Source organism: Homarus americanus, unplaced genomic scaffold (genome assembly GCF_018991925.1).
Source record: "Homarus americanus isolate GMGI-L3 unplaced genomic scaffold, GMGI_Hamer_2.0 scaffold17515, whole genome shotgun sequence".
Classification (NCBI taxonomy): domain Eukaryota; kingdom Metazoa; phylum Arthropoda; class Malacostraca; order Decapoda; family Nephropidae; genus Homarus; species Homarus americanus.
The window spans coordinates 307,501-329,562 of NW_024733365.1; the positions used below are offsets into that span (position 1 = coordinate 307,501).

At 40.8% G+C, this 22,062-nt stretch overlaps 1 protein-coding gene across 1 annotated transcript in view; it reads left to right on the forward strand.

The window, feature by feature from the left end:
* Positions 1-18,360, forward strand: part of LOC121869782 (carbonic anhydrase-related protein 10-like) — a 165,154-nt gene extending 146,794 nt beyond the window's left edge. Inside the window, exons 5-8 of the mRNA XM_042371343.1 lie at positions 901-996; positions 13,778-13,999; positions 15,530-15,707; positions 17,692-18,360. Of these exons, the coding sequence (XP_042227277.1) occupies positions 901-996; positions 13,778-13,999; positions 15,530-15,707; positions 17,692-17,714 (519 nt within the window). The 3' untranslated portion in view covers positions 17,715-18,360. The remainder of the gene's footprint in view (positions 1-900; positions 997-13,777; positions 14,000-15,529; positions 15,708-17,691) is intronic.
* The last annotated feature ends 3,702 nt before the right edge of the window (positions 18,361-22,062 follow it).

Below are 22,062 nucleotides of genomic sequence, written 5' to 3' on the forward strand. Positions count from 1 at the left end.
CACACACACACACACACACACACACACACACACACACACACACACACACACACACACACACACACACACACACACACACACACACACACACACACACACACACACACACACACACACACACACACACACACACACACACACACACACACACACACACACACACACACACACACACACACACACACACACACACACACACACACACACACACACACACACACACACACACACACACACACACACACACACACACACACACACACACACACACACACACACACACACACACACACACACACACACACACACACACACACACACACACACACACACACACACACACACACACACACACACACACACACACACACACACACACACACACACACACACAGCACACACACACACACACACACACACACACACACACACACACACACACACACACACACACACACACACACACACACACACACACACACACACACACACACACACCAAACATAATTATAAGACAAAATTATAATATGAAACAAATAGAGACATAAAGGACAAAATAATGTTAACTTTATTTCCTTTTGGTTATAGGTCGTATTCCTCCCTCCCTCCCTCCCTCCCTCCCTCCCTCCTCGCTCAGCCCACCCATGTTTACTTTCCATTCCTCGACGGATTTAGTTGTCCAATTCTCTCTTTCTTATTTTTTTTCCCTCATCAGCTTTGATTTTTCTCTCTCTTTTCTTTTCGTTTTCATACATTCTTTTCCTCACACCTCCATCATCTAACATTTCCCTTCCTTTAAACTCACTTTTTTTTTCTCACACCTCAATTATTCTATTATTCCTGTGTACACTCTCTTCAATTTTCCATTTTTCCTCATCGACGTGTTTTTGTCCTCCACAGATCCAGTTGTATGGGTATAATGCGGACCTTTACCGCAACATGAGTGAGGCTCGGCTCGGCTCCAATGGCATCGTTGGCCTCTCCATCATGATACAGGTGAGAGAGATGAGAGGGGGATAGAGATGGATGAGAGGGGATGGGAAGGGGTGAGAGGGAAAGGAATGGATGAGATGAGGGAAGGAATGGAGAACGGGGGGGACGGGGGAGGGACGGGAAGATATGAGAGGGAGGAGTAATGGAAAGAGAGGGCGAAAGGTAATGGAAACAGAGGGGAAGGATGAGAAGGGAAAGGAAAGGAATGAGAGGGAAAATAAAAGACAGTACGAAGAAGAATGAGAGAGAGAGAGAGAGAGAGAGAGAGAGAGAGAGAGAGAGAGATCATCAATTACTTGTAAAGATAATGAACGAAACAGTCAGTCAAAAATATAGACCAACCGACAGACATACTGAGAGAAAGCCAAACAGACAAACAGACTGAAAGACAGACGACAGCAACGATTCAACAGACTATTAATTTTAATGAGCATCTTAATCAGATTAGTATATGGTCCAATGAAGACGTGTGGTCATTCTCTTAATGATTTCCATGACCAGGTATTATATATCCCAGTGAGTCTCTTGTTACAATGACAATATGGAACACTCTTATTATTATTAGTAGTAGTATTATTGTCATGATTTCTTTGAATTTCTGTATATCTACGTTTATCCCATAACTCTTAAGGAAAGAGAATAGATGACACACACACTGGTCTCTCTGACAGCTACACAATCCTCCTCTGCCTGTGACTCTGCGGTCTTGTTGTCGTGTACATATTATGCTCGTTTATCTTTTGTATGTGGACAAATATATCAATGTATCACCATTACCTCCCACCGGCACTTGTCAGCTCAGCCACCCCACATCATATCGCATCAATACACGGCAGCAACAACACCACAACACCACAACAACACAACACCACCAACAACACAACAATTCTCTCCCAATTTCGACACCGTCAACACACCGCCCTGGCTCTTTGATACATCACTAGTGTACATCACTGACACACTCTCTCCTTCTCTCTTCTACTCTCTCCCTCCTGTTTATATTTACCTCCGTCCTCACCTTCATTTTCTCTCTCCACAGCTTCATTAATACTTCAGCTCCCTCCTAGTTCCCCCATTTATCATAACATCCTTTCCTTATCAACAACTCTCCTCCACTTTGTCCTGTTAGCTGTACTGAATAGCCATAACTACCCTGTAATCCAATCTTTTTAAATCCTCCTTGACTGTATCGAACTCAATCTTCTTCTTCTTCTTCTTCTTCTTCTTCTTCTTCTTCTTCTTCTTCTTCCTCCTCTTCTTCCTCCGCTTCCTTTTACTCTTCTTCCTCTTCCCACGCCACGTGTCCTCCTCCCCAGCTCCACACCCTAGTCTATGTACTAATTTTCACCCGCACCTCACTTTCCTCCCCAAACTCAGCACCTCCTTCTCTCCCTTCTTCATTTTCTTAACACATTCTGTTCAACGATCTCAACCATTTTACCCGACCACCCATCCATCCATCTCCCATCCATCCATCCCCTCCATCTCCCCTCCATCCCCCACCTCCATCTCCCCACCCTCCATCCCCCCACCTCCATCCCCCACCTCCATCCCCACCTCTCCCCACCCTCCATCCCCCCCACCCTCCATCTCCCCCACATCTCTCCATCCCCACCCCCACCCTCCATCTCCCCATCCTCCCTCCATCTCCCATCCATCATCCCTCTATTCCTCCATCCCACCTCATTCCCCACCTCGGGGGGGGGGTTGGGATGGGTCGGGGTGAGAGAAAGGGAAAGGGGGGGGTTGGTATTAGTGCCTCACCTACTGATGGAAGCAGGTATTGTGATCTACCTACCTGCTGACTACTTAGAGCCGATGAACAACATAATATGATGATAGACGTAGAGGTAGTCGCTGGGTCAGTCTGGTTAATAGAGGAGTACTGGGGATGGGATGGGATGGGATGGGATGGGATGGTGGTTTTTTGTCATTATCAGCGTCATTATTTAATACTGTGAGGTGTGTGAGAGTGATTTAATGTGTCAAGATGAGATAAGGTGTGTGAGGGTGGAGTAGAGTGTGTGAGGGTGAGGTAGAGTGTGTGAGGGTGAGGTAGAGTGTGAGGGTGAGGGTGAGGTAGTGTGTGTGTACGGGTGAGGATGAGTCGTGTGGTGGGTAGCTACTTTTGTAATGACATGAACCTTCGCTGCTGTTGTTGTTGTGGTGGTGGTGGTGGTAGTAGTGGTGTCGTGTGTAGTGGTGGTGGTGGTAGTGGTGTCGTGTGTAGTGGTGGTGGTGTAAGTAGTGGTGGTGGTGGTGGTGTAAGTAGTGGTGATGTTGGTGGCAGAAATTGTTGTGGTAGTTGAAGTTGTAGTTAAGGAGAGAGAAAATGTTGTCTTTTTTTTTATTCTATATTAATGAATCACAACTTCCTTTACATGTAGAAATTTAATAATAATACAAATTAATCCAGTCATATCTTTGTATTCACTAAAACACAAAATCCGCGCCAAAATAAACTAATATATTCTTGGTAATACAAAAAAAAACCCACATAATTAAACGAAACCTTGTCTATCGATCCATGAGTCTAGATAAACAAATGACAGTGTATATCCAGAGTTCATTAACTGGAAGGCATAAGTTATGTGGTGGATGGAGGCATTAGTAGTGGTGGGGGCTGCGGTAGGGGGTAGGTTAGGGGTGGGGGTGTGGGCGGGGTGGAGGTGGGTCCCTGGCACGCACACGAGGGGACGAGGGTACACCTGCTGTCTCACCTTCTAATTACCGTCTCGCCCACCACCCACACAAAAAAAACTACAGTGCGGTACAGTTATTTGCCTCGCCGAATTATCATTCTTGGATGTGCATTTTCTGTGATTGGCTGACGAAGGGGAAGAGGAATAGGAAGAGGAGGCGGAGGAGGAGGAGGAGGAGGAGGCACGTGGGTGTAACGTAGAAGGCATTATTTCGCAATGGCTGGCGTTGCTGTAGTGACCGTTTGCCTGTGATAGTGGCGGTAGATATAGTGAAAAATGTCACCGTTGTATCGAGTAAGTATTAAAGATTGACTAGCGAGAGGACTGGTGGTGTTACCGTACATCTGGGAGTCTCTGTAGTGGCTTGATGCGTTTATTCTGCATGATAAAAATTCGAGATTTATTTAACGTTTTTTTTTAGAATATTCATACATCAACGTTGTTCTCTTCTCTCCAACATTTTCAACACTATTCTTTTTAACTTTTTTATTCTTCCTTAAATTTTTCAGTTGTGTATTTTGAATTAAACCAATTGTATTCATGTATTCATATTTGAATCTACCGGGCAGCCAGTCAGGCAGACAGATAGATAGATAGAATGCAGGCTAATAGACAGCCAAGCATATAGAAAGACAGGTAGGCAGCCATAGATAAACAGACAAAGTTGAGGAACATACGACCACACGACACAACAACACGAACTACACAGACAGGCAAACAGACAGACAGAAAGACAGACAGACATACATATATGCAAAGAGGAGTGGACTAACACACGACACAACAACACGAACTAGACAGACAGACAGACAGACGAACATACAAAACCAAGGACTCAACCCCCGCACGGCACCACAACACAACCTAGACACTCCACAGAGAGAGGTGGTCATCGCTGTTCCTTCTATACGACAACACTGAGAAAATGACACATGTCGGTGATCACTTAATTACTGTATTTTATATCACGCTTACTCGAGTGGGGAAATGGTAGTGAGGAAGGGAGAGGGAAGGATACAGAGGGGAAAGGTACAAGGAAGGATCTGTGAGGAGAGAGAGAGAGAGAGACCGCACCTCACCACACCCCACTCCACATTCCACACGTCAACTCCTGCAGGTAAACGCTGACAGAGTCCCCACAGGAAGGAAAGGTCGTGTGGTAGTGAGGGAGAGGGAGGAGGAGGGGGGGTGTTGGGGGTCATATTTCTTAAGTTTCATTTCGAACTTCGGGATCAGGTCCATTGGGAAGGTCTGAGGGTTAGCGTGAAGACAAGACGAAGGAGACTTAGGGGAAATAGTGGAGAGATTAGGGAATGAAAACAGAGGATGAATTGGACAAATATGCGTAATAGATGAGTAAACTGGAGGATGTGGTTGTGGATAGGATGTGGCTCTGGATAGGGTGTGGTAAATGGTGGGGTATGGCACACTTGGCACGGGGCAGGGTGTGGCACAAGACGGGGTACTGTACGAGTATATGCCACTGGCTGAGGTGTGGCACAGGACTCGTTGTGGGTCAAGACTAAATGTAACATGACAGAATATGTCTCAAGATTGGGTGTGATACAGCAAGGGATGTGACACAATACAAAGTGTGACATAGAGGCTCAGGACTAAATGTTACAAGGAAAATGAAAGAAAGGAAATGAAACACTAGAGAGAGAGAGAAAGAAAGAGACATAGAAGACATTTATCAGTGTCTTCATCATTCTGTTCCGTCACGTCCTATAACTCCTGTCACCTTATAGCCAAATACTGCCCACCCTCCACACTTGATATCTTGTCAACAGAGGCCCCGAGTCCACAATTCTTCTCTTTTTATCATGAGTCGGGCGCTAAGCTGCTGTAAAGTGCGAAGGAATTTGCAGCTTCTTTCATAGGATACAGAACCTCATAAAACAGAATTTATGATAATTAGGTATACAAGGGAGAATGGCCGCTTTACAGGATGGCTCACCAACACAGGGAGCCCAACACTGTGTTCTAGGGGCTGTTAGGAGCACCCGGGATTATTTCCTCCGAGTGAGAAAGTGTGTCTCAGGTCGGTGAAATGGTTGCGGAAGATTTTTTTTCCCGTATTGAGATTTATTATATTTTCTTGATATATCGTATTAAAGAGATGATTTTTTTTCTGTATTTAAAGTTTAGAAAGCTGTGTTGATACGTAGGGGTTCTTTTCGTAATTCAGAAGAACAACGTTAATGATATAATAATGTTTGTTCTTCTGATATGTTATTCTCCTGTGTTCTATATCCCCTCTTGTGTAGCAGCCATGATTTATCTACTGTATTGTTACTGAATAATCGATGAGGGGAGGGGAGGGGAGGGGAGAGGGGAGAGGGGAGAGGGGAGAGGGGAGGGATGAGGCTCGAGAGTGTACTGATTTATATGAAGGGGGAACGGGCGTGAGGGAGGGTGAGGGGATGTGTTCCGATAGGGAAGGGGAGTGTGAGAGGTGGAAGGGGAAAGGGAAGGATTGTAATAGAGAGTAGGGAAAAGAGAGATTTGGGAGAGGAGGAGGAGGAAGGGACGTATGGAAGAGGAGGGGAAAGAGACATATGGGAGTAAAGTGGGAGAGAAGAGATTGTCTGTAAGGGAAAGGAGACAACAGTGGCCTCCTCCTTCTCCTCCTCCTCCTCTTCCTTTGTCCTCTTCTCCCTCCGTTCTTTCCTCTCTCCTACCATCCTACTTCCGGGAACAATCGCAGACAACGAGAGGAACAGACGACGACCATCAGGGAGCAGCATCAGCACCCGCATCCTCCTGGCGACGTCTTACATCACTGCCTCTATGTCTATCCTCCCTATCGTGGCGCTCTCTACTTCATCCGCCTCCTCAGAGCTCTCCTCTCCACTTGACTCTTGATACTTTCTGTTGCTTCATCTTCTTCGCTCTCCTGTCTCTTCCCGATACTCTTCCTCTAATCTCCTCCTCTTTTTATTTATCCTCTTCCTTATTCTCTTGTGTTTCATTTTTCTTTTGTACCTTTTCCTCCTTTCTCCTCCTCATGCTGTTCCTATTCCTCTTCTTCCTCTTCTGATTCTTCTTTCTTTCTCCTCCTCCTCCTCCTCCTTTTGCTCTTCCTCTTCTCCCACATCTTCTTCCTCCTGTTCCTTCCTTCTCCTCCTCTTCCCTTTCCTCCTTCTCCTCCTCATCCCCGTCCTCCTGTCTCAACCCAGATCTCAACAGTCCACTTTTCACCCGCAGGAAAAAAAAATATATAAAATTTCACTGTCATTTGCGCGCTTTATAAATTGGCATAATTTGCAATTTCCTCACAAATTATGGCAAATTTTATATGATTCGGCTATTAAGGTGCCAACATTAAAATCGTCCTCCCCCTTCCCCTCCTCCCGAAACGACATGACCAGGAGTTATGACCCTTATTTAATGGTAATAGTGCCATTTTGTGCCATTTTGATTTAACATTTATTTTATTGATTCGAAATTTTTAACCATTATATAGTTGGTCGAGGTTTTGTATTTTTAAGAGGAACCAAAATAGAAAAATAAAGAATTTGTGATTTCTTGACTACATCCTGAGTTTGTTATTTTAATGATGCTCTATAGGATTGTAGTAGTATTTCTTTATACTGTTGACCATGTGACCAATTAATTAGACTGTAATTAACACTAATTTCTCGTTTCTTATAAGTTTTGAGATATTTGGGGTGTGTTTTTAGCTGATGTTAGAGCGTATAAATTTGCGTTTTTGGACCATTTTGCGCCGTTTTTTTCTGAGTCTCAATAAAGGTATGCTTTATCATGCTGCTTAGAGATTTGAGGTCAAAAAGTGTTAGTTCTGGTAATTACTTATGTTAATAACTCCTTGAAGACTTTTTACGTTCTACGATTACTAAAAGTTTGTTAATAGTTCAGCGTGTATACAGATATTGCAAAATCAGTGCATATCATTATTGACAACAAATGACCTACAGTTAATTAGACAACATTAAAGACATATTTCAGCAATTAAATATATGAGAGAGAGAGAGAGAGAGAGAGAGAGAGAGAGAGAGAGAGAGACACACGGTGGACAATAAAAAAAAGAGAATAAGCAAAATATCCTCAACAAACTACCTGCACAAAATATTGATCAACCCCCAAGAATCAATTAAAACAATAAAAAAAATGATTTATCAATTTAATCCAGTGATAGACAATGAAAAATGTTGGCCATTACCCCAAAACATTGACAGTCAACAGCGAAATATAAATGTGTAATACTCTCCTTCATTAAAAAGTGTAATCGAATATATCAGTCATCTGTTAAAATCAACAACAGTTTATAAAAATACATTGATGAAATAATCACAGTGTAGCTCAATGAAATCTATCAATGACAACAACAACAAAAAAAGGGAATCACGCTGGAAGTGGAATCATCAGTAAAAATGTAAAAAAAAAAAAAAAAAAACCTAAATAAATTGTAACATTCGTATTGTAAATAAAAAAAAAACAATAGATTAAACACATAAATTTCCCTTTAAAATCAAAGTGTTTACATTTGAGCGGATATTTCACCATGATAATAGAAAGTAAATCATGTAATCCGATAAAGTGGTTTTGTATCAGCGAATCAAAACACAAATAAATATGACAGTAAAATCTACACTTCACATTATCACATTATGGTGAGGTTGTGTGTGTCATTATCGCTCCTCTTCCTCAATTACTGGCCGCGTTATGTGAACTGAGAGGGAAAGAGGCAAGGTTTTTACGCCAGATATTTACAGGTTATAATGCTTTAAAAGATTACCTGTATTATATAATGTGTGCGTGTGTGTGTGTGTGTGTGTGTGTGTGTGTGTGTGTGTGTGTGTGTATGTGCGCGTGTGTGATATTTTAGAATGATATGTATGAGAAATATTCCGTCATGGTGCTGTCAGTCTAAGAACGTGTCTCCTGTTGGTGTCAGCCGGTGAGTTCCGAGAGATGGAACTCTAATGTCAGTTACATTCGGTAGTTTATTTAATTTTTTTTTCTTCTGGAGAATGAGTGGGGAGGGAAGGAAGAGGGGAGGGAGAGGAAGAGATAGAGAACGGAGGAAGAGGAAGGAGAAGAAGGAGGGAGAAGGGGAGGGGAGGAAGCAGGAAGAATAGGAAGAGGAAGGAAGGGGAGGAGAGGAAGGAGGGAGAGGGGGAAGGGGAGGAGGTGGAAGAAAAGGGAGAGGAGGCAGGGTATGTAACATAACTGTTCCCCATTTAGCTATCCTGACATACGGTAGTCATTCCCATGAAAAATTAGGCATACTTGGATACCCACAGTGACTACGAATCTATCGGCTTCTTTGCTCTTGTTTTATGCATCGTCCTTCACTTGTACCTTCTAAGATAAGAATAAAGGACAATTCAGGGTAACGCCAACAACTGAACACAAATGTAAATAATTCATTCGTCAGTCAATACAGTCCTTGCGACATTTGTCTCCTGAGATGGCCACCACTGATCATCCTGTCTACCAATCAGACCCGAACGTCGGAATTCATCGATACTATGAATAATAAACGCCACAAAAAATGTTTATTCCGGGCAATTGCTGGCGGGTAGACAAAGATCGACTGCGAGATTGATCGAACTATTTCCTAATTGTTAGCTCGTGGAGGATATTAACGTAAAATATTCAGAATCTAGGAGGTGGGAATGGTATATGGCGGCTGGTATTAACGCCACAACACACACATATATACTGTATATATGTACACACACACAATTAATGTTATATATGTATACCCTTCAGAGCTACTGCCGTCTATATTAAGTCGTGGAGAGTAAGAATTATTTAGTAATTCGTATTTGGACTCGATACGTTCAGAGTCGTCAAAAAATACTAATTATAATAATTTATGTCGCTAGTTGTAGTTTTTTGACATTTTTTTATTAAGTTCGTATGTCGTGTGTGTGTGTGTGTGTGTGTGCGTGCGTGTGTGTCGTGTGTGTGCGTGCGTACGTGCGTGTGTGTCGTGTGTGTATGTTCGTCTTGAGGTGAATTTTCCTTTTTATTAATCAAATTCATCACGAAGACTAGAGTGTCGACAGCTCTATCCTCAGTTCCAGATTATATCATAAAATAATAATAAAACCAACACGAGAAGATAGAATATATCAGCAGTGGTTCTTGAAACAGACTTGTGACCTTCACTCGTGATGACGGCCGACAGCCCTCACGATACCTGTTCCTGTGCAGTTAACATGAGGCCATTTAACGTGAAGAAATATAATACTCGTATCTTTATTTATTTATATACGTATATGGACGTATTAACACATTTACAACTGTGCAAACTCTACAAAAAAGAATTCATTGTTACACACACATACACACACTCACGGGTACACACTGTATTTTTACCAACACTAGCATGGAGAGAATAGGGAGACGGAATGTTTGATGCATCTCTCTCTCTCTCTCTCTCACACACGGCGACTCACTTCCAAATTCTCGCGTCTCATACCAGAGTAACAAACCAAGTTCGACAGTAAAACTCTTTGCGTCTGAGAACTTTAAAAACCTAATAAAACTCACAAGCCCAGAAGCCACTCTCATAAAGATTACGACCTTAGGATATTTAATTTTGAACTTAGTGAGTTTTCTAAGTGGGAGAGCAGAGGCAGGAGGAGGAGAGGAGTGTACGGGTGTTAGTGTGGAGATGCTGGTTCAGCTTCCTTCTTCTCCTCCTCTTCTACCCTCTACAATACTGGTTGGTGAATAAAGTAAACTTCTGACGACGACGAAGACGAACACGACGACGATGATGATGATGATGATGATGATGATGATGAGAGTCTTGGATGAAAGTGACCAGTTACAGAGAGTTGATCGCTAATAATTAATTGGTAGCTGACAGTGGGTTGATTGCTGACATTGGTTTGGTCGTTTACACGGGAATGATCGCACCACACTTAACAGACGACGCACCACACTTAACAGACGACGCACCATACTTAACAGGCGACGCACCACACATAACACACGACGCACCACACACATAACACACGACGCACCACACTTAACAGACGACGCACCACACACATAACACACGACGCACCACACATGACACACGACGCACCACACTTAACAGACGACGCACCACGAATAACACACGACGCACCACATATAACACACGACGCACCACACACGACGCACCACATATAACACACGACGCACCACACACGACGCACCACACACAACAGACGACACACATAACACACGACGCACCATACATAACAGTCTCCAGAACTTATCTCATTATCTCAGGTTGAAGCCAAACTTCCAAGAACGTTCGCCTGGATTATAAGATTACTTTTACTGATCTAACACTAACCTTATCTAACTCATCTAACAGTAAACTTATCTATCTGATCTAACTAATCTAACCTTGTCTAACTAATCTAACTGGTGATGGGTAACTATTCTTGTAAGGTGTCTTATTACATTACATTACATTACATTACATTACATTACATTACATTACATTACATTACATTACATTACATTACATACATACATACATACATACATACATACATACATACATACATACATACATACATACATACATACATACATACATACATACATACATACATACATACATACATACATACATACATACATACATACATACATACATACATACATACATACATACATACATACATACATACATACATACATACATACATACATACATACATACATACATACATACATACATACATACATACATACATACATGCAGCATACATGCATACATACATACATACATACATACATACATACATACATACATACATACATACATACATACATACATACATACATACATACATACATACATACATACATACATACATACATACATACATACATACATACATAGAGGCAGGGACACACAATGAACCGGTTACAGCACGTAATGATAGCCCACTTCCCCTGTCGTAGCGGCGCGGGGCTGGAGGTGGAAGTGGCATTGCTCCCAAGGCTGAGGTGTCTCTCCCCTCACTCTAGCACCGCCTACCCTCATTCCAGATAACGAAGTCTGGTGGTGGCGCTGAGGAAACGGCAGGAATTTGCACTTTGTCAGAAACCAAAACAGAGGGAAATGGTTGACAAAGGTGATAACGTCAAGACTCACTCTTGTGTGAGCTCCTCTCAGCTTTCCTCGGTAAAACACGCGACTATTTTTTCCTCCACACTCCTGGCAAAAGTTTGTAAAATGGTGTTTAAATAAGATGTAAGGGAGGGAATATGTTAGGGGGAAGGGATCGCACGGAAGGCAGGTGCTGGTGGCAATGTGTGGAAAGGTTGTGGCGTCTGCAAGTGGCCGCGACTTTACCCGGATCATGACGCTTTATGGAGATTTGGGACGTGAGGAGGAGGTGTTTACCTCCACGCCCCGTCGTGTCTCTTACACCACCAACCACACTGTGAGAGCAAAGGTATTAGTGTTATGACATATACACTTGAACACATGCATAAATACAGACCTAGATGATTATAAACACACACACACACACACACACACACACACACACACACACACACACACACACACACACACACACACACACACACACACACACACACACACAGGGTAGAAGACACTTGCACTTTTGTCACAATGAGGTGTTGTGTACATCCCGTGAGCGAGGTCGTCCTCCTCACTAGGTGTCAGCGACTGCTCACGGGGTCAGCGGGGAGGTGACTTATCATCTCTTGGTTTTGTTCTCTTTTATTTGTAGTAATTTAATCTATATTTAATATTTTAATTAAAGTTCTCATCACAACCATTTCTCGCTGACACCTGGACATAGCAGAATTATTATTTTTTTTAGTTCTTTATGAGTACATGACAATTACATCCCTTGGTGTCAGGTCCGTGGCTGATGGAGTAATGTGGTTTATTTACGACTGACGCTCTTGGGAGGTTCAGGTGGTCTCCTCCTGGCCTCCACCTCCTATTATATATCACTGGTAAATGTATCTTGTGGAGGTCGGGATGTATTTGTCAACTTGTGAAGAAATTTGGGGTTGGCAGTGGGAGTATCTGTCATCTTTGCGTTATTCTATTGCGACTTCTTTCTTTTATTCCTCTTTTTTATTCTTTCTTACTTTCATCCTATGTTTTGCTCCTATCCTCTCCTTCAACCTAATTGAACACCCCTTCTCCCACCCTACTCCTCCTTCTCTTCACTCACCTCCTCATCTTTCTCCTAATAATTTCCACCCGTTCTGATCTTCACTTAAAGCCAAGGCCAAAACCATTTAGCGGACATGATGTACTCAGCCAACATGGATCGCTGAAGGTGACCACTCCACAGTATTTCCAGACACACAGACCCACCTTGGCTTACTTACACCCTCTGGCCGCATATGAAGATGTAATTTACTAGACTGGAGTTCTTTTGTTTAGTATTAGAAGTTTCAGTCACCCCTCTTCACCCCTCCCCCCCAAAAAAAAAATATTATATACACATGTACAATGGTTCACACAATATAGTATTCGTTTCAATACTGTCCCGAAATGTGCGTGTCTGAGTGTCTTTTTGAAGTTCAGTACTAAGATGATCACAAAAAAAGAAAAGAAAATAGCGGGTTTGTCGTTGCGTGAGGCACTGAAAGCCCGTGTTACCTCCGCCCAAGCATTCACTTAGTGTGTTGATATCAAACGTTGTATTATAGACAATCCACTGACAACTTAACGTATCCCGACCACATTGCATTTCAAAAGAATTCCATTGTTGTTTATGATTTTGACAGAGGCAATATCCGCTCTCAAACAGAGCATTTGCAGCAATGGATCGTATTACAATAACGCAATATTTACGATGAAATACACTTGAAAATGGAATATTCTTTACAATATGCATCTCTATCATCAAATACCTAATTCTTTCTTTTTCCTTCCTTTAAATATTTCAATAAAAACTACATCTGGTACTCAGAATATAGCAGCTGGTACACAAAACACCACATCTGGTACTCAAGACAAAGTGACGTCCTCAATACCTCATATCTCGGACTCAGTGAATCGTGTACTCTGCATCATGTACTCAACCAGTGTTATATCCTTGTTATAGGTTGGAGAGAACGGCAACGATGACGTGGGGATCCTGGCGTCCGGGTTTCAGAAGGTCATCTACAGAGGTCAGAAGTGGCCCATTAAGCACCTCTCCCTGGCCGGCCTCCTACCCACCACCCACCACTACATGACCTACGACGGATCAACCACCCACCCTGGCTGCTGGGAGACTACTACCTGGCTGATCATGAACAAGCCTGTATATATCACCAAGCAGCAGGTGTGTGTGTGTGTGTGTGTGTGTGTGTGTGTGTGTGTGTGTGTATGTGTGTGTGTGTCCCTGCACTTAAGGCTTATCATCTCTCTCTCTCTCTCTCTCTCTCTCTCTCTCTCTCTCTCTCTCTCTCTCTCTTTTCTTCCTTGGGTGAAAAAGATGTTTTACTTGCCCCCAATATTGCTCAGTCCAACATTCCTTGTGGCAATACTCTCTGGTCTCTTCTCCTTCAGGCAATACTTCTCCCTGACTTCCTCACTTTCTCTTCCATTACCCAACTTGCGTTACTTGCCAATATGTTTTCTGCACTGATGATGATACCTTTTCCTCTCACTCTATTTCTTAATTCACCGAGTACTATATTTCTCTTATATTTTTCTTCTCTCTCTGGGCAAAACCATCTCGTAACTTTTTCTTTTCGATATCGTTTTTGACAATACGTTCTCGTCTTTCTCTCTTTCTTTCCCATTACTTCCCTGACAATACTTTCCCTCGTCTCCTTCTTCTTCATCATCCTTCACTCCCACTATAAGACCTCCAAACTTTCCCCACGTCGGGTCTAGTCCCTTGTGACTATCTAATAGAAACTGATCTTGCTCTTCATTCGCTGCTTCTTTCGGATTTTCACTTCGTTTTAAGCTCTCAGTAATAAATTTCTAATGAGATAATATTTACTCTTTTTGATTTATCGCGATCTCTTTTTCTTTTCCTCCTTTTTTTTAAGATAAAGGTAACTTCCGAGATGTTTACTACATATTCACTGTTTTATTGTCAGCATGTGGAGTGCGGCTGTCAGGCTCTGTGACCCAAGAAGTAAATTTGTGATATATTATGTCATAAGTCCCTCACCCACCCACCCTCCCTCCCTCCCTCCCTACCTCCCTTTCTGCTTCCTCTCCCGCCTTTCCTCCTTCTTTCTCCCCTCCCCCCCCTCCCTTTTCTCACAGCCTCCCTACATCCTTCGCCCTACAACCTCGCTCCCTCACCCCACAACCTCCCTCACTTACCACATAACCTCCCTGCCTCGCCCCGTAACCTCCCTTTTTTGCCCCACGCCGTCCCCGTGGCCCAGCCTCAGGACACACGCTCAAGGAGGTATAGAAACAGTCCATCACTTCCTTGCCTAAACTCATCTCTCCCATGACAGATCTATCAATTCGGATATATAAAGTCCCGTTTTTAATGTATTCGTTGGGTTACCTCGTACCTCTGACATTCTGTAACAGGAAAGTGATCGATTACTAGCATCTTCCCAGGGATAATGTTGTTGCTACCAGGAATGTTAGGTTATCTAGCACAGCTTGTGAAGTTCAGTGAAAATATCTGTTACAAGATGGGTCTACCACAGAACAGTTGTCATTGTTGTCTTTTCACCACATACCTTACCCCATTAACTGTTGTTCTTTATAGACACTCATGATGATCTTGATCTATTTACCATCACTAATCTACACTACCAGTTGCCCACCCCTCACCTTCCTCCCTCCTGCCGTTTGATACATCCATGTACTGATGTGGTGTTGTCTTCTGCCGCAGCTTTACGCCCTACGGCTACTGATGCAGGGTGACCAGGCTACACCCAAGGCGAAGATGGCGAACAACTTCCGTCCTGCGAAGCCTCTGCACCACCGCACCGTCAGAACCAACATCGACTTCACCAACGCCCACAGGAGCAAGGGCTGTCCTACCATGCATAGGGAGATGTTCTACGCAGGTGAGAGTCCCATAATGTTTACCTTTTGACCAATGTTTACATTTTATCCGATAAGTTATTGCCTATCAAATGCAATGACCCCTCAACTGTCTTCTAATTATGTGATATTCACCATTTCCTAATAATTCATTTAAAAATGTATACACCATATAAAAAAAATATGTATATATATATATATATATATATATATATATATATATATATATATATATATATATATATATATATATATATATATTCGAAAACTAATGAAAGTAACGTTAGAAGGTCGGGAGATTCACAGCATCTGAGACAGAGAGCGACCGACGCTACCAATCAACACAAAAGAATATTATCCACCATGAACATGAGCTTAAAGGGATTAAAATCTCTTATGTTGCAGCGTAAATGCATGCAAACGATCCCTGACACGCTGAAAGTTTGGGAATCAGCGTCTGTCAGCCACTTTAAACGTACTTCAGAAAGCTCTCTATATAAGCCTACCGTCCGGGCATCAATTTATGGCTGGGGATCTCGTTCTCGCCCTTAAACTCCGGGATAACAAAGGTCATTATAGCTGGCGAGGGAGGCTGTTCATCCGTGTTTTATGAGTCATTTTTTAAACGCGGCAACTTTTAAACAGCTTAGCTAACTCGCGGAGATCATGTGCTTGGTTCACACCCCACACAAACTTTCTGCCATTATGACGGACATATGAGGCCCGGCCCGCCCTCCCTGCCACACACTTTGGAAAAGAGAAAAACACAAACACAGCTAAAGTAAATAGAGAGAATTTCGTTTTTCTGTATATTCGAGTTTATGAGTGTTGGTGTTCTTGATACAAGCTTTAATGTGTTTTCTTTCTCTCTCTCTCTCTTTCTTATATATATATATATATATATATATATATATATATATATATATATATATATATATATATATATATATATATATATATATATATATATATATATATATATATATATACACTAAGGAAAAAAGGGTGTCAATTATCACAAAATATCGCTGCTAATATAATCATTATCTTATTATCTTGAATTCCTCAGCACCAAATAATTACTTAATTGAAGGGAAAATTGTGAAAACCGCATCTGTGAAATTTAAACAAACGGTCAAAGTAACTTCAACGAAAGCGCACACATATGAAGAAAAAAAATATACACTAATGATATTAAAATACTAGTTTGATCTACTCTAGTCGAGGCAGACTTAACCCAGCCAGCCAACGAAAATTAAATTTAGTTTGTGTGACTTTGGTCATGTACGGTGATATTTAGTCCAACTCAGCTGATTTTTTTACTAAAAAAAGCAAACGTGTAAAGTCACATACAAGATTTTTTCATATTTGTTGATATTTCATTTTTTTTTCTTTTACATACACAGACACTTGAATTTTCAGGTATAAAATATTGTTAGTGAAATCTGGGTTGATGTAGCCGTAGAGTTATATTAAGTAACTGACTCGGAGAGAGATTTTTACAGCTCGCTCGTCCAACACTGCCGGACGCACGACCAGCTCGGTTCTAAACAAATGTATCATCAGTCGTTGGTCACGTTGTTCCTGTTGTTGTGTTTCCTCTCTCATGTATGACCTGAATATACAAACTCCGAGAGGAATATAACTTTTACTAACGAAAATAGAATAACTAGTGTTCGTGTTCTTTAGTGTTCTTACAGTTAAAAACACACACGCACACACACACACACACACACACACACACAATGCATATTATATCATTATGTCTAAATCAAATGTAAGTGTATATTTTCAGCCACCGGCTGCAACTCTATTAATAAACCGTTTATTATTATTATTATTATTATTATATTATTATTATTATTATTATTATATATACATATTACATACACACACACACACACACACACACACACACACACACACACACACACACACACAAATTTCCCAGACATCATTCCACACTTACTTACATCAACTAATGTGTCTCTCTATCTCGTGTTACAGCGCGTCAGTGGCCCAAGCTATAGCCGTACTCCTTCCTGTAGTGATCTTCACAAGACAAGCGAGACACCACCATCACGCCCCTCCCCCCCTGGACCACGCCGGGCCACCCTCTTTTAGGGCGAGGGACAGAAACACGGAGGAGACTGCGGCAGGAAGGAGACTGGGTAACGTGGGGGAGAAAGACAGATAAAATGAAAAATTGAATCGAGAAGAAAACACTGGAATATCCGAACGGGTTGAGAACGCGAGGACAATAATGTTTTAACTGGCGGTAAAGCTTTGCTTCAACAGTAACCACGGCCGTTAAACATTAGGAATATTTTAATTAAGAAAAGCTTGAGGTGGTTTACTTATATACTTAGCCATAATGATGATAAATTATGATAATCGTATTGTAGGTATTAATTTGGACGCCCTGGTATTGATTATAACGTATATCTGTACTGTGATGCAATATGACATTATACATAAAAATGGAATATAAGAGGAGAGGCAATTATTATTATTAATGAAAGTGTTATACTGTTAGTAAAGGATAAGAAATACACACTACAGATCAGAGCTGCCACACCGAAAGGATTAAATCAGTTGATCAAGAAATATTCAAATTCTGGTAAGATGAATCTTTATTCACACCATCAGACTCAAAGATTCTTTGAAAAAAAAACATACATTCATATGAAAATGTGAAAAAAAAATTTTTGTTTACTGACCAGATGTCAAAAATATTTCAAATAGCAAAACAAAATTATTTGTTTCGGTGCTGAAGTTATACAATAAGAAAAAGTGTATTTATGCTGAAAAAAATGGAAATTCAACTTTATTATAAAGAAAAATTATTGTGACAACACTGCCTTTGTTATTACTGCCGTGAAGTACAGTGAGAGATGTGTATCAGTGGCAGGAAACACTGACGGCAGCCCTATAAGTGAGCACCACTACCAGGTGTAAACATGAAGGTGCACCAACATAGTGAAGATGGGTCGTGCTCATCCACTTTACTTCTAGTGATTTATAAGACAAAGAGAAGAGTTTCAATTAGCAGAATTTACCAATGAAAGTAACACAGATGTATCTTTATAATAATCAGATAATAGTTTAATATAAATAATGGAAAAAAAAACGTCATGATATATAAATCAACAAGTATCATTTGCTAACAATAAATGTTAAGATGTTGTACGGAGAATATAACTGGAAAATACATTGAACTTCTTATCTTACCAGATCCTCCGTTATATATATATATATATATATATATATATATATATATATATATATATATATATATATATATATATATATATATATATATATATATATATATATATATATATACAGGGTGTCCCATAAGTTTCCATACAACGTATCACCAACGCCATTACAAGCATAACTCCAGCTGTGCTTGAACGTGTTCTTCAGCAGTGGAGGACACGCATTGAAGAGTGTTTTCAACAGAATGGTAGTCATGTAGAGCATATTATATAAATAAAAATGGATTTTCATATAAAATTTATTTTTCCTATGTATGGAAATTTATGGGACACCTGTGTATATATATATATATATATATATATATATATATATATATATATATATATATATATATATATATATATATATATATATATATATATATATATATATATATATATATATATATATATATAGTGTAAATTTCTTCTCAATCCTGCCTATCATATGCCTATTATAATTCATTAGTTGCTGTTCAAGCAAACAATTTATATTTCTGAAGTGTAACATAAAAACATAGTTTGTATATGTAAAAAGAAGACGAACAAAACATAGCTCCTGACAAAGGTCAGTCATGTGAAAAATGATTTTTTATACACGTCACAATTTGAGTGTGAACTGTTCCTCAACAACACCAGTTACCACTACAAAGTCAAGGAACACGAGACAACAGTGCTGAAGAGGACTTGGAAAAATGTTGTGTGGATTTATATGACTGAAATACTGTATATCTGTGAAGATTTGTTGTGACGACTGAGTCTTAGCTGTGTATATATAGTGTTAGAGTAGTTTAACTGATTTATTCCAGCAAAACAGTTTTAAACAAAAGTGTCTGCAAAGAAAAAACATACAGATAAATGGAAAACAAAATATGTGTCCTGAACCAGGACTTCATTTCCCTGTTTTCGAAGCTTACGTTATTGGCAATATATTGTAAATTTTTGAATATATGCATAGACGCAAAAGAATGATATTTACACACATGCCAATATACCAAGCTATGTAAACAAACTCTATGGTGTTATGAAAGGCTACTTCTATTTGGGGGTGTTTGTGATTCTGAAATGTTTGGACGCGATGTACAGTGGGTGATGACAAAGGGCGTGTTCGCATTAAAAAGAGAATTGTAGATGAGTTAAATGGTATTTACTTACCCACTGCGTGATGCCAGAGGTGTTTCCTGACTAGTGGCCGAGCGTGTCACCTGCCATCTCTGGCCTTTACACTCTAGAGCAAGATTCTGTTGAACTCGTCAAGAATTCTTTTTTTTTTCAGCACCCGAGGCAGAGTGTGTTCCAGACAAGCTACTAATGAAGTATATATATTCCATAAGTAATCACATTTTGAACCGAGCACGTGATTAGGGTGACTTGTGCATGGCTCCATTGATATGAAGCATTATTTGTTGCTGATAAATTGTGTGTTATTATTGCAACCAAGATGGGTTCGTCTGTTCTCACGGAACCATTCAAACCTTTAACTCTGAAACTCTTGAACCGATATTTGAACAGTGGAAGCAAATGATTACTCAGCCCACCTCATCCAGAAAGAAAATTCTGGCAGGCTCTACTCCAAGGTCTTCCGGAATATGAGAAAGCTGCACACTTAAGGAAACATACTGTAGTGTGGCCGAGGTGCGTGCAGAGTTTCCTCCGACCAGTACGTCGACGCCAGACTACAAGTCCAGCAGGAGGCGCTACACACTACCTGTCAATTGCTTTTTGTATCTGCTCAAATAGCGAGTTTTGAGAATTTCAGGATCATTGCTACGTGCTGAGATCCTGCTCTGGCATCATACTCAACTCTTCCTGCATGTCTGGTCTCTGTCTGTCTCTATGTATATTATCTTTCTTGCTCTGTTTACTAAACGTGATCGTGACTTTCTTGGGCACATTGTTGGATCTGAGAAGTTGCAGCGCAGATCATCGTATTATTTTTCAACTCCATTGACTGTTAGTTCGTCTCGATGACCACTAGATGTACGACCATTATTTGTTACTTCTTGGTTAAGGTGAAGAGTGGAGGTAACATCGCTACATCCATCAATCTGCCCAGAGAGAGACGAGAGCTACACTTATATCCATTATACCGCTCCGCGAGGTCCAAGACTCACTATACCGTCTATGTTGTAGGCCCACTGTTACCATGACACTACGGTAAACACCTTCAAGTTGTTACTGTAATAACGTAGCGCTGAACATATATGTGGTGTTATAGTCACTCCTTGTTATTCTAATGACATCACCAAGAACAGCTTATATGTGACATCACTGGAGGGATCACGTATGAAGTATCTATCACTGTAATGGCCTCACTGTAAACAGCTTTTGTGTGACGTCATAGTATGCAGGTGGTTTGCCCGTGTAATTAATATGATTTTATTTCCAATGAGTGATTTAAAGCCTTAGCTATTGTAACGCTACTTGGTCTTGTAACTACCGTGACGTAACTGTGACTTATGGCGTCACTATAATCAAACACTCGACACCGTCACTGCCGCAGCGTCAACAGATCGGCTTCTTTTGGAGGGTAACAATACCAACGTCACTATAGCCAGGTACTTTAAGCTCGAATTTGCTGTGACATCATCATGCCGTCGCTATCAAAGTACAGTCGTCGTCGTTCGTGATTGTTTGTCCATCTGTAAATTACGTTCCAAATAATTATTCATTGATAAAGTGAAATCGTGAGGGAGAAATGCACCGGAGTTAAACCCTGATATTTGCAAGTTCTTACAAAAACAAAATAAAGTTTGTTCCTTCATGTTATAAGCTATATTGTTTATATTTTGCCATTAAAATTTATATAAGATAGCTTTCATTCTTAAGAGAGGGAGAGTAAGGTTAGTCGTTATATACGATAAATCTAAATGGCTCTAGAAGCACTTGTCGCCGAGTTCGTTCACTTTTAGAAATATTGAGGACGTAAGGACTGACACTCCACTACAGTTGTATCTAAAGGGAGAAAATTTACCCTCAACTATAATAATAAATCACCTTAAAAGGGAATTTTAATTAGGCACACCAGTGCGTCACGTCAGGGTCTCGTTCCCAGTCTTCTCGTAACGGGAATATCACATAGCCAAGTATTGCTCCCACGATTTATGGATACGTATGG